This window comes from Antechinus flavipes, chromosome 2, assembly GCF_016432865.1.
Source record: "Antechinus flavipes isolate AdamAnt ecotype Samford, QLD, Australia chromosome 2, AdamAnt_v2, whole genome shotgun sequence".
NCBI lineage: Eukaryota > Metazoa > Chordata > Mammalia > Dasyuromorphia > Dasyuridae > Antechinus > Antechinus flavipes.
In genome coordinates this window covers 436,609,971-436,625,701 of record NC_067399.1, presented here as the reverse complement: position 1 = coordinate 436,625,701, position 15,731 = coordinate 436,609,971, and the positions used below count along the sequence as shown (strand labels likewise).

The following is a 15,731-nucleotide window of genomic DNA, read 5'->3' as shown; positions in this document are numbered from 1 at the left end:
GTAATAAGAGAGCTGACCAATAACTTATGTGGGATCCAAGTGATATGGATATATACTCACTATACTGTAATGCTCAGGTTATGTCTTACAACTTTGCAATCAGTTTTGTGTAAATTATAAAAGAAATTTCTCATTTTTATATTAGGACTATCCACAATTCAAGAGCAACATTTTATTAGAGAGGTTTCTAGGGAAGGGGGCCTATTCAGATCCCAAAGATGTTGGATACATTCATTATTCTAAGAGTACAAAAGGAACCAGGTAAAAGACTACACAAGAAAAAAATTTCAATATTTTTATTTTGATTGCATAGTGATTTAATTATACAGTCTTATAAATAGAGATCAAAGTATCCTGCTTGAAATTATCCTCCTGAAGGAATTAATTTCAAGCAGCTTTAAAAATGAACCAAAACATTGCTTTGGTTTTAGGAGAGCTATTGTTAGATAAAACTGAAGTTTGAGAGCTTAGGGAAATTCAGCCACAGGTGAGAGAGGAAATTGCCAAAGATATGAGGGCTTTGCAACGTTGTGAGAAGCATTAGAGATCTAGGTGAAGAAAGTAGAAAAGGAAGCAAAGTGACACTTTTCCATTCAAAGCTATGTTGTGAATTACACCTGTAATGGATTGGGATCACAAACAGACAAAGCCCTGGTGCACATTCAGGATTTACAGGCTGGGCATTACCACTGCTATAGACAAGCAAAATACTAAAAAAATAACTTAGAAGCTATACAACTGTAGTTATAAATATTTTATCTTTTAAAACTAAAGTGTTGGCTTAAAAAAATGTTCACAGTTACTCTGAAGAGAGCTGTATACATACATACATACATATATATATATTGCACAGTAGTAGAAAATTTCATCCTGTATACCATATGTAAACAATGATTTTCCTTCTCCTTTGGCAATTCCAGGACATCTAGAAACAGTATTTGCTATAAGCAAAAGCACTTGGGTACAAGGCACATTGAGAGCTTTTAAAGCTGCAATTAAACATTGTACTCTAGAATGTATTCTCTTTCCAGTTTATCTTCTCATTCTATTGACAGGCATGTAACCTACAAACCTTTGAGTTTGTAGAGCTTTGCAATACTTGGATGGAAAATGCAAATCCCCCAAAATCTCATGTTCTTATTCCACAGTTACAGATTTAGCCAGATTTCTAGGAAAGTCCACCTAGAATGAAAAATTACAGGATCTCAGTATATAATATATTATAGCAATCTACTCTACATATTAGCATGCCAGAAAGTGATAGAAAGTACATTAATAATCTTCTCTTATGACATATAAATATAAAGAAAATTCTGTCTGTCTAACACCACAAATACTACTTAATGTAAAAGATTGTCGATTGAGTACTTTTTGTCTTCACAGAGCAAGGTTCATATCCTAAAGTACAGGTACTTAAAATCCATTACTATATAGATTTCTATGCCAAGTGTGTCTTTGAAAAACCAGAGAAGAGCTTTTTCATTCAAGCTGAATACTGTAACTTTAATGTATCACTTTTATAAGTAGCCCATTTCCTCTCTGTCTGAAGAGAAAGGCATTAACAAGTGCCCTCATCCTTACTGCCCTAATTGGGAAATCTAAGAATAGATTAGACTTACATCATATCCTCTGAGAACAGCCAGGTGGAATGAAAGGAGTTGTAAAGGAATAACACTTAAGACTCCTTGGAGACAGTCAACTGTATGTGGCAGTTCAATAGTTTTATATGCATACTTTGGGCTCTCCGTATCATCTTTTGAACATAATATAATTGGTCGACCCTAAAACAAATACAAATCAAAACATGAATACCTTTTTTCTATTAGCAGCAGATACCCTAAACATAGAATGTAGTTCTCTTTTGTGTTGTTTCTCCCATTACAATATAAGCTTCTTGAGGTCAGGACTGTTTTGCTTTCATATTTTTATTCCCAGAGCTTAAGATAATAATTGGCACATAGTAAGCATTTAATATTCTTCCTTCCTCCCTCCCCTTTCCTCCTTCTTTTCCTTCCTTTCTTCTTCCCTCTTTTCTTGCCTTCTTTCCTTTCTCCTTCCCTCTTTTCCTCCCCTCCTATTTCTTTTAAGTTAAGTCTGGGCTTAACTTAAGCTGACATGGCTGACACTAAGTTTTTTCCCAGTGCTTCTATTTATGACTAAGGTGAGATATCTTCTAGTGAGTTGGAATTTCTTGGATTTCAATTTCCTGTCTTTCCTGAAATGTCTTCAAAATGTCCTTTACTACCATATTTAGCTCCTCATTAGGCTTCTCACCTTCCCTTATACCCATCTTCTTTCCTCTAGTCCAAGTTCCTCATTTTACAAAGAAAGATTCTGTGGTTCAGAGAAAAGACTAGTTCAGAGTCACTGAGATCTGAACCAGATCCTGACACCAATTTCAGTTCTCTCACTCAGAACTCATGCATCTTTCCACAAGAGCCATATTTACTTGCCAAAATCTAACCTTTCTATTGCTTTTATGTCTATGGAAATTTTGTAGTTTGGCCTCTTTCCTCTGTTCACCCAAATTTCCAAAACTGAGACTTAACTGGAAGAAATTCCTTTACCTACCCATGCTTTATCCTGCATGTCCAGAATTGGTAAAACTGTGTTCATGCATTATTAGCAAACTATATAATTATTTATTAACAAAGCCACATCATAGGGCCACATTGTCATCAGACTAATTCTTTTCTATGACCCTGACAGATTGTGTCCTACCCCTAGCCAATCATTCCCCAAATATATGCTGTTATTCTAATATAGAGGCCTAGGAGGGTATATAAATGGTTCATTGCAGCCCATGTCAAAACAATGAGCATTAGTAAGGTCCATATTCCCATGTGAAAGAAAGAACAAAAATATACCCAATTTTTAATAGAATCTGTAATTACCTGGCGAGCAGTGATCTGCTGCAGGGCATTCTGACATTTAATGAAGCAAGGGTCTTTCATGATAACCATAATAACTGGCATGTGCTTATCTATTAGGGCCAAAGGTCCATGTTTCAGCTCTCCTGCTAAGATGCCTTCTGAGTGCATATATGTAATCTCTTTGATTTTCTAGTAAGTGAATATAAAAGAAAAAAATGAAAATATTTCAATTAGCTATTTGTCAAATATTTTCTTTGTTCCAGACACCAACAATTTAAAATCATGAACTATTATCTCAGATTAGTTTAATATATTGCTACTTTCAACAACTCCAATTCTTTCCATAAAGCAAATTTCTTGTTGTAGGATGTGATTATTTTTATTCCACTTCTAACCTCATATTACTTTTTTTTTAAAATCACTTCCAAGTATATATAATCTTATTTTTAATTTCCAATAAAGTTGGGTCATTTAATTAGGGAGTATTAGAAAATATTCCTCAAATTCTCCTTTTAGAAATATTTAATGAATTGTTTACAGATTATTGGTTAGATTAAATGGATTAAATCATTAAACAGCAAACTCATGTAATTAACAGAATAATTTTCTTAAACATGCAGACAACTGAAGCATCATAAGGAACATAAAAAGCACTTCAGAAAGTCCATTGATAATATATAAGGTCTTCTTTATCTTTCGGAAATGTAAATGTGGCAAATTAGAGAAGCATGAAGAAACTGTTTTTCAGACCAATGGCTATAGCCTTAGAGTTTAGAGTCAAAGAAGAGATAGAGATAATAAAAGAAGATTAAATGGACAATTTTGATTATATAACATTTGAAAATTTTGCAGAAATGAAACCAATTGAGCAAAAATTTAAAGGAAAACAGATCAATGGGGAAAATATTTGTAATAAATTCCTCAGATAAGGTTCACATTTTCAAGATATATTGATAATTGATAAGATAATTGATTCAAATGTATAAACATAAGAATTCCTTATTTGATAAATGGTCAAAAGATTTCAAAAAGCAGTTTTCTAAGAAAGAAACTCAAACTATCAATAGCCATATCAAGAAATGTTCCATATCACTAACAACTAAAGAAATGCAAATCAAAGCTATCCTATCTCATACTCTAACAGATTGGCAAAATTGACAAAAAAAGGAAAATTCCAAATGTTGGGGCAATGGCAAAAAACAAACAAAAACAACACACTGATATATTGTCCTGGGACTGAATTGGCATAATTATTATGGAAAGCAATTTGGAACTATGCCTCCAGAGTTGCTAAACTGTGCAAAACCTTTTGACTTAGTGATTCTACCACTAGTGTTCTAAAAGCCAAAGGCAATAAAAGAGGAAGAATATTCATATGCACAAAAATATTTTATAATGCCTTATATTTTACAGTCTTTTTGATAGCAAAGAACTAGAAATGAAGGGGAAGTGCTCATCAATTAAGGAATGACTGAATAAATTATGGTATGGGAATATAATAGAATAATATTATGCTGTAAGAAATGAGGTATAGAATTTTTTTGGAGAAACCTGGAAAGGTTCCTATGGGTTGGTGCAGGGGGAAATAAGCAGAACAAATATACAATTCATACAATAACAACATTGTAAAGACAAACAACTTTGAAAGAATAAAGAACTCTGATCAACACAATGACCCAACCACAGATAAAAGCAGTGGTTTTATTAAATAAATAAAGACAATAAAGATCTTATGAAATAATGCAATATTTATGATAAGTATTTGCAAAAAGATCACCTTGAAAATAATTGTAGCTTCTCTATCAATGTTTATTAGGCAAGTCATGGTAGTGAAATTCTATTAAGAGCTTAAGATCCTCCAAAATAAAATCAATATATACCATGATACTGAGTGACTTCAATATAAAGATGAGAGTAGTTGAAGACAGTTAAAAATATATTGGAAAATATATTGGTTCAGGAACAAAGAATGAAAGAGCCAAAACTTGAGAATTCTACTGAAGCCTCACTCCTACATACAATTTCCCAGTTGGTCAGTCTGCTCAGTTCTCATAACCTCTTCCTCCACTCTATCTTAGTTACACATAGAGATCATACTTACTCTTGATATTGCCATTAGACATAAATATTCCACTTCCGGGGGGAAAGAAAGAGGGAATTAAATAAGTATCTATATTATAAGTGTCGGGCTCTGTGGTAAGTGCTTTTCATGAATATTATCTTATTTGATCCTCACAACCACTCTGTGAAGTAGTAATTTTCTCCTTTATTATTGAATAAGCTGAGACAATAACTAGTAACTCTAAGACTGGATTTGAATTTGGATATTCCAACTCTAGGTTTGGCACTTTATTTATGTTCAGTAACTCCCAAATCCCTTTATCTAATTATAATCCTTCTCATTCTTATATATCCCTTTTTATTTCCTTAATATATTTCTTTATATTTCCTTACCCTCTCTCTGATGATGAGGTATTCTCATGCTTTGAAATGTGCCTATTCATCTTAAATAAATTGCTCTCACTGTCAATATCACGCTCCATGATTTAATCTCTTCCCAATAAACAGCCTTTTCCCTACTGTCTAAAAATATTCCTATTCTATATAATTCTTTAAAAACTCTCTATTAGCCCCCCATTCCCTGCTTATGTTATAATCTCTCCACCCCTTTTCATCTAATCTTAAAAAGGCCACTTCTGTACTTGGTGTCTTCCTTCCTTTTTTGCCTTGCAGATATAAAGACACTTCCTAATAATCATTTCTTTATTCAGAGAATCTCCTAGTTTGTCTAATTGAAAATTCTTTTGTTACTTTTCAGAGAGATTATGAGGTCTCCCAGAAGTCTTCTCACTTAATATTCCTATGGAAACATACTTCTTATGAATGTATGGCATATTATAAATGATCATTCTTCATTAAAGAGCAACAAGACCCAAATTAATAAACTCGCTAAAGTTATTAATATTGCTCAAGCAGTTAACTATATTGAATAAAAAAATGAAAATTATATTCAAATTTGTTTAATTCTTTTAATTAACAAATAAAAAATAAACAAATAAACAAAAATAACTATAAGAAGTCATGGTATTATGTTCTGGGGAAAGATATTAAGAAAATTAACATAGTCCATGTCCTCATGGAGATTATATTCTACTAGAGTATAGTATATAAGATAATGAAAACAAAGGAGATATGTAGACAGATTGCTTTAGAAAATCTAAAGATACTTTTGGTCAGGGTGATTAGGGACAGCAACTGAGATGTATTTTGGATCAAAATAAGGATTCTGAAAGAGAGATGGGGAGAGAGGACTCTCTAGGCATAGGGAACTATCCCAAATTACAATTATAAAGTATATAGAGAAGGGTTTTTATGGTAGTCCCAGGGAAACCAAGCTATACATCAGGAAACTTAGTTATACAAAATGAATCAAACAATTGGATAGTAGGAGGACTTTTTAAAGAAAAAAAGGTACATTTTTACAAACTGTAGCTATCAGAGTAAGAAATGTCAAGTAATTGAAGTTTTTTGTTAAAAACAAAGGGGCTTTCTGGTTTCAGAATATATTCAGAAAGATAACTGGGTGAGTCTAAGAAAGTTGGATGAGATGGGAAAGATAGGAAAAACAATGGGCTAAAGATTTGCTTTAGGGAAAAGTAGAAATGCCTATGACCTAAAGATGATCTGAGGCCAAGTTCATCTTAGGGTGAATTTGAAGAAACATCGAGTTGATTTTATAATGTACTCCCAAGCAAAAAGAAATACAATTTATAGGATACTTGATCATGTTGCCTTGTGTGCAGATAACAAGGAAGATAATTGTGACAGAATTTGTTGCAAAAGAGAGAAATAAAAAATTTAATGAGATCCTCCAAACTCAGCCAACAGATATTCTACTTCTCCAAGTTCAGTGAAAGTGAGCTCTGGGGAATGGTAGCAAAAATTAGGTTGAAAAATATGGTTTGAGATCAAGAAATGGAGAATATCAAAGGCCTAGAAATCTCATATATGTATGTCATGAATATTTTTTAAAAATCAGAATGTAATGAAAATTGTATATACCATATTATATAGAATTCCATATCTTAATATATATTTATATTTTTGCACATCATGTTACATAAAAATTAATATATAAGGATAGAAAATGAGTAGTTGTTGACAATTATTTCAGTATCAGCTATAAAATAATTGATTTATTAATAAATAACTAGTTATTTGCTGATAAGTAAATAAATTAGAAGGATATAATAAGGCAAATTGGATGCTCCCAACATAATAGCTTCAACAAAAAACATATAGTTGACTTTGAAAACCGGGAAATGGATGGAAGTTAAAAAAGATTGATTCCATCAATGGATTCAGTGTTAGGCCAGTAGTTAGGTATCCTGAATTCAACTCTGGTCTCAAATATATAAAATCTATGTGACCATGGGTGAGTTACATAATCTTTGCATCTTTCAACTATTAAATGGGCATCATGATAGCACCTATCTCATAAGTTTGTTCTGAGAATCAAATGAGATAATATTTGTAAAAAGTGCTCGGTACAGTGCCTGGCACATAGTTGGTATTATATAACTGCTTATTCTCCCTATTTTCCTCCATTCTATTTCTAAGAAAAGTTTAACTGATAATTTTACCTTATTTCCAAGTCTGATTTTTCTTGTGCAGCAAAATAACTGTATGGATATGTATACATATATTGTATTTAACATGTATTGCTCTACCTGCTATCTAGGGAGGGGATGGGGGGAAGAAGGGGCAAAGTTGGAACAGAAGGTTTTGCAAGGGTCAATGCTGAAAAATTATCCATGTATATATCTTGTAAATAAAAAGCTATACTAAAAAAAAATAATAATAAATAAATAAAAGTTTAACCGATAGAAAATAATCAGCAATCTAGGAAGCAAAACAAGAATTAATCCATGTTAGCCAGCAAACACAATCTCCTTGCCAAGCAGGAAGGATAATAGCCAAAGAGAATCTGACTTAGGATACAAACTCATAAAGAAATGGAAACGACACTTAGAAAGATGAACTTGGGAACATAAGCTGGACCTGACCAAACACAGGCAAAAGTTCATAAGATGTTCAAAGACAAATTTTTAAGATATTTTAAAAATAGGAGATACTTCTTTCCTTACTATCTTTACATTAAATAGTAGTGATTTTAACAAAAAAATTGGCCATAAAACTTCAACCATCAACTTAAATATGTTTTCTTATTTAAAAAAAAAATCTTGATGTGTTTGGTTTGTGCATTCATTGAGGGTAGTTTTGATCTAAATATGAGGGGAATAGAGATTTTTATGAATTGAATTTGCTGTATATAACCATATTCCTTGTAGTTATGTATAGGTAAAATTGAATGTAGCCTCAAAACTTTAGGAGATTACACTGAAACTCAGCAGAATGATGTACACTTGTCTGAGAGTCATAGGATCCTACCATGTCCACTGTTCATAAAAAATATATGAATAAAATTTGGTCTTGAAAATTCTCCTCAAACAGGATGACCATGAATGTGAAAATTACATGAGATTGACAGATATAACTATGTAACTTTTTTCAGGGATCCGTTGAACATAATCTAGTGAAGTACAAAGAAATAAATGCTAGGCTAAGAGGTTGTTTCCATAATGAAAGATGCTTTATTTAGGGTTCAGTTGTTATTTTTCAGTCCTTTCAGATCTGTCTGAGTCTTCATGACCTCACTTGGGGTTTTCTTGGTAAAGATATTGGAGCGATTGCCCTTTCCTTCTCCAGCTCATTTTATAGATAAGGAAATTGAGACAAATAAGGTTAAATGATTTGCCTAGAGTCACACAGGTACTAAGTGTCTGAGGCCAGATTTCAATTCATGAAGTTGAGTCTTCCTGACTCTAGGTCTGGTACTTTATCCACTGTACTACCTAGCTGTCCAAAGGGTCCAAACAAAAAAAAAGATTCTATTCACGATAGGTGTCTCTAAATGTACAGATAGTATTGTGTTAATCACACTTAACTCTGTAATAGTACTCTCCCCCCTAAGTAAAATGCAGCATAATGTACAAGAAATTAATTGAACTATTAACACTGAAAAAATTAAGTGTAAGAATAATACATAATTTAATTTATACTCTAATATATTTATCATAAGTGATTGCAAGGGATAATGTTGTGTAAAAATTATCCTGGCATGGATTCTGTCAATACAAAGTTATTATTAAATAAAATTAAATTAAAAAAAATATATATATATTTAACATGTATTGGTCATCCTGCCATCTAGGGGAAAGGGTGGGGGAAAGGAGGGGAAAAATTGGAAGAAAAAGTTTGGCAATTGTCAATGCTGTAAAATTACCCATGCATATAACTTGTAAATAAAAAGCTATTAAAATTTAAAAAAAAGAATAATACATATTGCATAAACAGGGAAATGCAGGTGGATGTTACCAATTTAGGACAGACATTTGTAGATAGACAATAAGCTGTTTTCAGAATTGAGCAGGAGGTGAAAAATCAGGCTACATCATTTGAATTAGGGCATTTGAGAAACTGTGTCAGGCTTTCAATGATCCCAGACTTTTCAAGGATGCAAAAACTGCTCTCTTTAACACTAATTTTGTTTTAGTGATGCTAAATAGCAAAACATCATGTAATAAACAATCTCAATTAGATTAAAATTACAAGTAACTTAAAGGATGATGGATATATAGCTAGTAGGTATACCTACATTTTGGCATTTTACCTAAAAAGTGGCATAAAACTGAGGGAAAGAAAATAGGTCAGTCATGTAGTAGGAATGAGAAATGACAAGCTGAACTTCCAAGTGCCGCATCAATACCCTTGAGATGATAAATAACCCACTGAAGGTTGCTTCTAGGTTGGATAAATCCTTTATGGATGACTTTCGGAAATACAAGATTAACAACCATGCTACTCACTACCTCTGTGATCTTGAATAAATCATTTAACCTTTTTGCCTCCATTTTCTCATCTATCAAAAGTAGCAGTTTGGACTAAAGGACCTCTGGGGTCTCATCCAGTTCCAAATCAGTGATCCTAGGGCTTGGAAGAGTTTGTGTTCAGCTTTGGAATATTAATATAAAGAATACAAAGTATTAATCCATATATATAATTTGTATATAGTCTGTATAGTGCCTGATATACAATAGATGCATAATAAATGTATACAATAAATTCCCAGAATTTCTGCACACAATCCCATAGCTTATATGGAAAAGTATGGCACACAGTAGTTCCAAGTATTTATTGAACTTACATTTATCATTTACCAACCCAGTTAAGTATTTGGAGAATTGTTAAAGATAACATCAAATGAGGGGGTTGACCCAAAATAATAATTCTAGGGTAAGAAGGCATAGGGGGATTTGCATTTTTAATAACAGCAGGTGCCTCAGCACTTTAGATACCAGAAAACAACCCCAAAGGAGTCATTGGAACAGCTATTCAATAAATATAAAATAACACAATGTATCATACTAAAACATCTATGTGCACAGTAAAGAAAAACACCTGGAACCAAAAAGACCTACCAAAGCTCCTTCCAGGCAAGTTGCGTAGTTATATCCACGGCCCATCACCAAAAGGGATCTTTGTTTATAAAGTTCAAGAGCCAAGTCATGTATCTTCTCATCCAAAGACAAAACTTCTTTAATCATCTCTAGGGTACGCAGAGAAAAGGAAACACTATTATTCATATTTCTTTAGATGTGGCTAATGAAAAATTGTGATATATTTGAAATTGCAAAGAAATCAATGATGACTTTAGTCTTTTAAAAAAATTTAATTTCAAATATAATTTAGGTTCACATTAGAAAAATTCTGCCTGTTAAACTAAAATTTGTCATGACAGGGCTGGGATTTATATTAACAAAGTGATTTCTTTATTATATTTAGCAATTTTGGAGTCTATAATACAAAAATATTACTTCAAATGAAATTTCAGATGTGGTTTTCACCTAAAGAGAATTAAATTTTAAAATAAACCCATTTTCTTCTGCCTTAGAATGGAAAGGAAAGAAAACCCTCATCCTCTGTCCAAATCTTGCTTTACCCCTATTCTGGACTAGGACACACCTCTACTAGTAGTCTTAATATGAGCCTAGTTCTAGTTGTACATGGCCAGAGATGGGGCTGGGAGGTAAAACAGAAAGCACATTCATTTGTCAGATAATAGGGACATACCAGCAAACTTCCCATATTCCCACTAGTTGTCTACTTTTAAAAATCTGCTTTTCAAAGTTGTTTCCAACTCTGTCTGGAAATATTTTGGGGTTTTAAAAATAACTAACCTACCAGGTAAACATCTCAATCCATTGATGATTTCTTGTCTCCTGCTTTGCAATGAAATCCGATCTTCAGACATCATCAGGCCAAACATTACTAAGGAGATGAACTGACTGGTATAAGCCTGTAGATAATAGTGATACCAACTTACAATTGTATAGTGATTTTATAATTGCTTTCACACATATTATCCTAACTTTTGTCTTCAAAACTATTTTCTGAAACAAACAGAATTAGATATCATATCCACCTTACAGATGAGGAAAAATTTTCCCAGACGGGAGAATTCACTTGCCTGAGGTTATATGACAGAGCTAGAATTGAAATCTAGACTTTCCAATCTCCTAGTTCAGTTTTCTTTTAACTACTATAGAATGGTCTCCAAAAAAGGGATATTCAAGTAATAATCCATTCTCAACGTGTAAAATTTAAGTGTGGTTAATGATGGCAATTGTTAATACAAATTAGTCACTTCATTTAGGCTGCCTTTCTGTCTCAGTCTTTAATTGGAAAATGATACCAAAGACAGATACAAAAACTGAAACGAACAGAAATTACCTTTGTGCTTGCCACACCAATTTCAGGTCCTGCATTGATATGGACACCACAGTCCGTCTCCCTGGATATGGAACTCCCCACTGTGTTTGTAATTCCAACTGTTAGAGCTCGGCGATCCTTACAGTAACGCAGGGCCATAATTGTATCAGCAGTTTCACCTACAAAGAATGCACATTCCACATATATTAACTTAAACTATTTTTTACTCTATGTGCCTCTTGCATGAAATTTACTTTGATCCAATGCAATGTTTCTGTATATATGGAAATGAAAACATTCATTCCCTCAGATTATTTCCAATTTATCCACAAGAATTCCTAGAATAAAGTTCAAGGACAAACTACAGTCAGTCACATATGTAAAAGAGTGTCCTTTTCTTGATATAGACCTTATTTATGCAGTTTCTTCCTTTCAAAGACAAGGAAAAAGAGGCACATACTAGGAACTAGGAAAGAGTTACTAACTTCTGGGTACAAAGTTATATAGAGGCGGATCCTGGAAGTTAATCAGAGGTGACTTCCCAGTCCATTATTCTTTCTATAATACTACACTATCTCCCACTCCTCCTGACAAGAGGTGACTGCAAGAAGAATGTTTAGTACCCACTTACCTGACCCCTAAGCTTGGAGACTCTGCAAATATCTGGCCTGACCATGAATGAGTATTTACTTGGTCATAAAGTAGTGATCCCACAGACCAAATCCTTTACTAAGCTACACATGCCCATTCAAAGCAGATGTTCTGTATTATGCAATGTAGACTCACCCAAGAGAAGTTTGAAAGAGGAAAATTTTAAAAAATTCTCCATTTTAAAGTTCTACATGGTTTATGTATACGTGCACATATGCACACATGTACACATGTGTTTTCATATGATTCAGAGCCGAAAATAGAAAACTAAAGCGGCCAAAGCCAACATTTAGGAGCTACTTTTATTTAAATAAAAAAGCCCATAATGAACAAATGAAGACACTGACAATACTCACCTGACTGACTTATAAAAAAGCAAACATCATCCCTGAACACAGGTGTATTTCTGTCCAGAAAGTCACTAGCAAGTTCAACCATCACAGGTAACTCTGTCAGTTCTTCCAGAACCTGCCGTGTCTAAAAGTAAAAATAAAGCGTTAACCTCAAGAATCATAACCAACCGATAGAAGAGCAGTTCTACTTTTAATGCAAAATCTGATTTAAAAAAATGATTTTGTTGCTATGTCAGTATTGTTCTAATTTCACTTAAATGATTTAATTTTGCAATGATGTACCAAGGGAGTGTATGAAAAGAAATGTACTTTGCATTGTGTAATGAGAATCCTATGTCAAATCTTAAAAGAAACTCAGGGAAACTTACAGCAACAGCAGCATGATAACTAGTTCCACAGCCAATGATGATCAGTCGTCTGCATCTTCTTATTTCTTTTAAGTGATCTTTCAAGCCACCTAACAAAACTATAGAATATGAAAATCAGTGTCAGTTCTCTTACTTAAATGAGCATGTTCAGTATTGAAGATTGAGGGTATAATGTTTATTATAAATTAATTATCAAATTCACCTGTGTTTGTCTCAAAGTTCACTCGACCCCTCATGGTATTGAAAACGGATTCAGGCTGCTCAAAGATTTCCTTCTGCATAAAGGCACTGAAGTTACCTATATAAACAAACAGGGTTAGTGTTAAATGAGTTAATTTTTCCTAGTTTTAATGCTATCAGAAAAAACATCTTTACTTTGGTGTCAATGACAAAGGGGATTGACAACTTAATACCCTAATTGGGACAAAAAGAGTAAAAAAAAAAATCTAATTAATCTACACATATTTAAGTACAAAGTGATCATGCTCTAGAAAATGAAACAATTTCCCTATTAATAAGTGCTAGACCTAAAGCAGTTCTCCTGATTTATAATCTTAGAAAGGTCTAGGCCTTTGCTTCTCTATTATTTGGGACCTGAAAACCTTTGGGAGCCCAGAGCTCCATTGTTCTGTTCATTGAATCACATCTGAAGAAGAGAGCTCCAGTTTGTAAAAACAAAAATACCAGCATGCCAGATTCTGCCCTGGACTCTACATGTATCAACTATAGTTTAATCATCTGCCACACATCAGTCTGTCTCCCATTATTCTAGGTCTTTATCTAGTCAAACAGTTTCACCACTTTAGGTCCAAGTTGTAAGCTAAGAGGTACAATGGAGAAAGAGCGGGGCCTAGAGTTAAGAAGACATACATTCAGATCTGGCTTCAGACACTTGCTAGGTGTGTGAACTTGAGCAAATCACTTAATTTCTGCTGGCCTCAGTTTCCTAGATTGTAAAATGGGGTTGATAACATAATCTACCTCTCATAACTGTTATAAAGATCAAGAGAAAATAATATTTGTTTACAAATACTTAGCTGGCACACAGTAGGTGCTTCATAAATACTATTATTACTTTGATATGATTGCTTTCTTCTCTCTTATAACTCTTGCTTTTCCTTCCCAGTGTTATTCTAAAGTAGTTTATCCACTGTCTAGATTATACTACTGAGCCCTTTAGAACCCTCACTCTATTCATTACATTCCCTATATCCTCAAATTCTCCTACCAGAATTCTTTTCAATCTTTATTTTATTGTTTGGGGATTTTTTTCTTTTTAGTGAGCCAATTGAGGTTAAGTGACATGCCAGGATCACATAGCTAGTAAGTGTTAAGTGTCTGAGGTCAGATTTGAATTCCAGGGCTGATGTTCTTTCCACTGCACCATGTAGCTGTCCCTCAATTCCTTATTTTAATGGAAACCTGGTTCTCCTCTTAGGATATATTATCCCTTAAATTCTTCTCTGCTAGTTGATTATTCTACCAGCACCTCAACTTCATGAAAATATCACAAGAATAAGATGATAAAATATGTATCTCGAAGTCTTGAGGCAGAGAAAGTAGGTTATAATTAATATTTCAAAAAGAGGGATGGAGATCTCAACTATACTTAGGCTTGCAAAGATAATATAAAAGCAAGACAAGGGCTATGATTCAGAGCTACAAAGTACCTTACAGATAAAATCATCCATTTTTGAGGGGGAAACCAAACCTCACCAAGAGGTTAAGGCCATTTAGATAGTAAGTAACTGCTGGAATTTGAGACTTGGTCTTTGACTTTAGATTTAGTGATTCCCCCCTTCCCTCCCTCCCCCCACTATACCTTGCTGCTTACATGGAGGAAGTTTGCCTGAGAAAATACTAAGACCAAATTCCATTTCTAACAGTTTAGAACAGAATTCTAAGATCAATAAGAAATTGTCTGTTCATATCTTTTGACAATTTATCAATTGGTGGTTGTGGTGGAGAAAGCTGTGAATTTATTTAGCTATTTTGGAAAATAATTTGCTTTCTAACTGTGCCCCCAAAGTTATCACCCAGCAACATCACTATTATGCCTAAAGAGAGCAAAGAAAATGACCCATATGTACAAACATATTTATAGCAACTCTTTTTGTGATGGCAAAGAAGTGAATTAACATAAATCAAGGAATGGGTGAACAAAGAACGATATATGAATGTAATTAATACAATACAAATAATCCTCTGAGAGATACTGTTCTGGTGCTTATTTTTAACTGGAGCACTTAGGAGTCACCCACAGGAAAAAAAAGACATAATATCTTTCCTTCTGTGTTCTATCTTCTGATAATCCTGATATAGCCCTTATTTAGGAATGGCTAAGTTAAAAATATATCAAATCATGAATCAGGCTATACTTATGGAACTTTAGATAATATACATGCCTTTCATAATTTGCTGTAATTCCATCTGTAGAGTCTGGATAGCTCGAGATGGATCATCACTAGCTGAACGTTTCACTCGATGAATAGAGAGCTTCCCATCAGCAACGGCTGCAATGTCATCATCTTCAAGGAAAATTACTCTGTTGGTATGTTCAATAATAGCACTAAAGGAACAAAAATAGGTTTCAGAATTTAGACCTATCTCTAATATTTCAGAATAAGTGCTGTTTAATTCAATAATTAATTGGG

The 15,731-nt window shown here is 33.4% G+C and overlaps 1 protein-coding gene across 1 annotated transcript in view; it reads right to left on the bottom strand.

Moving 5' to 3' along the window:
* Nucleotides 1–281: 281 nt before the first annotated feature.
* GFPT2 (glutamine-fructose-6-phosphate transaminase 2) overlaps nt 282–15,731 on the bottom strand; it is a 52,075-nt gene continuing 36,625 nt past the window's right edge. The window contains exons 10-19 of the mRNA XM_051979087.1: nt 15,483–15,646; nt 13,280–13,375; nt 13,078–13,175; nt 12,713–12,833; nt 11,727–11,884; nt 11,178–11,292; nt 10,415–10,542; nt 2,895–3,062; nt 1,620–1,781; nt 282–1,182 (exon numbers count right to left, since the gene is read on the bottom strand). Of these exons, the coding sequence (XP_051835047.1) occupies nt 1,138–1,182; nt 1,620–1,781; nt 2,895–3,062; nt 10,415–10,542; nt 11,178–11,292; nt 11,727–11,884; nt 12,713–12,833; nt 13,078–13,175; nt 13,280–13,375; nt 15,483–15,646 (1,255 nt within the window). The 3' untranslated portion in view covers nt 282–1,137. The remainder of the gene's footprint in view (nt 1,183–1,619; nt 1,782–2,894; nt 3,063–10,414; nt 10,543–11,177; nt 11,293–11,726; nt 11,885–12,712; nt 12,834–13,077; nt 13,176–13,279; nt 13,376–15,482; nt 15,647–15,731) is intronic.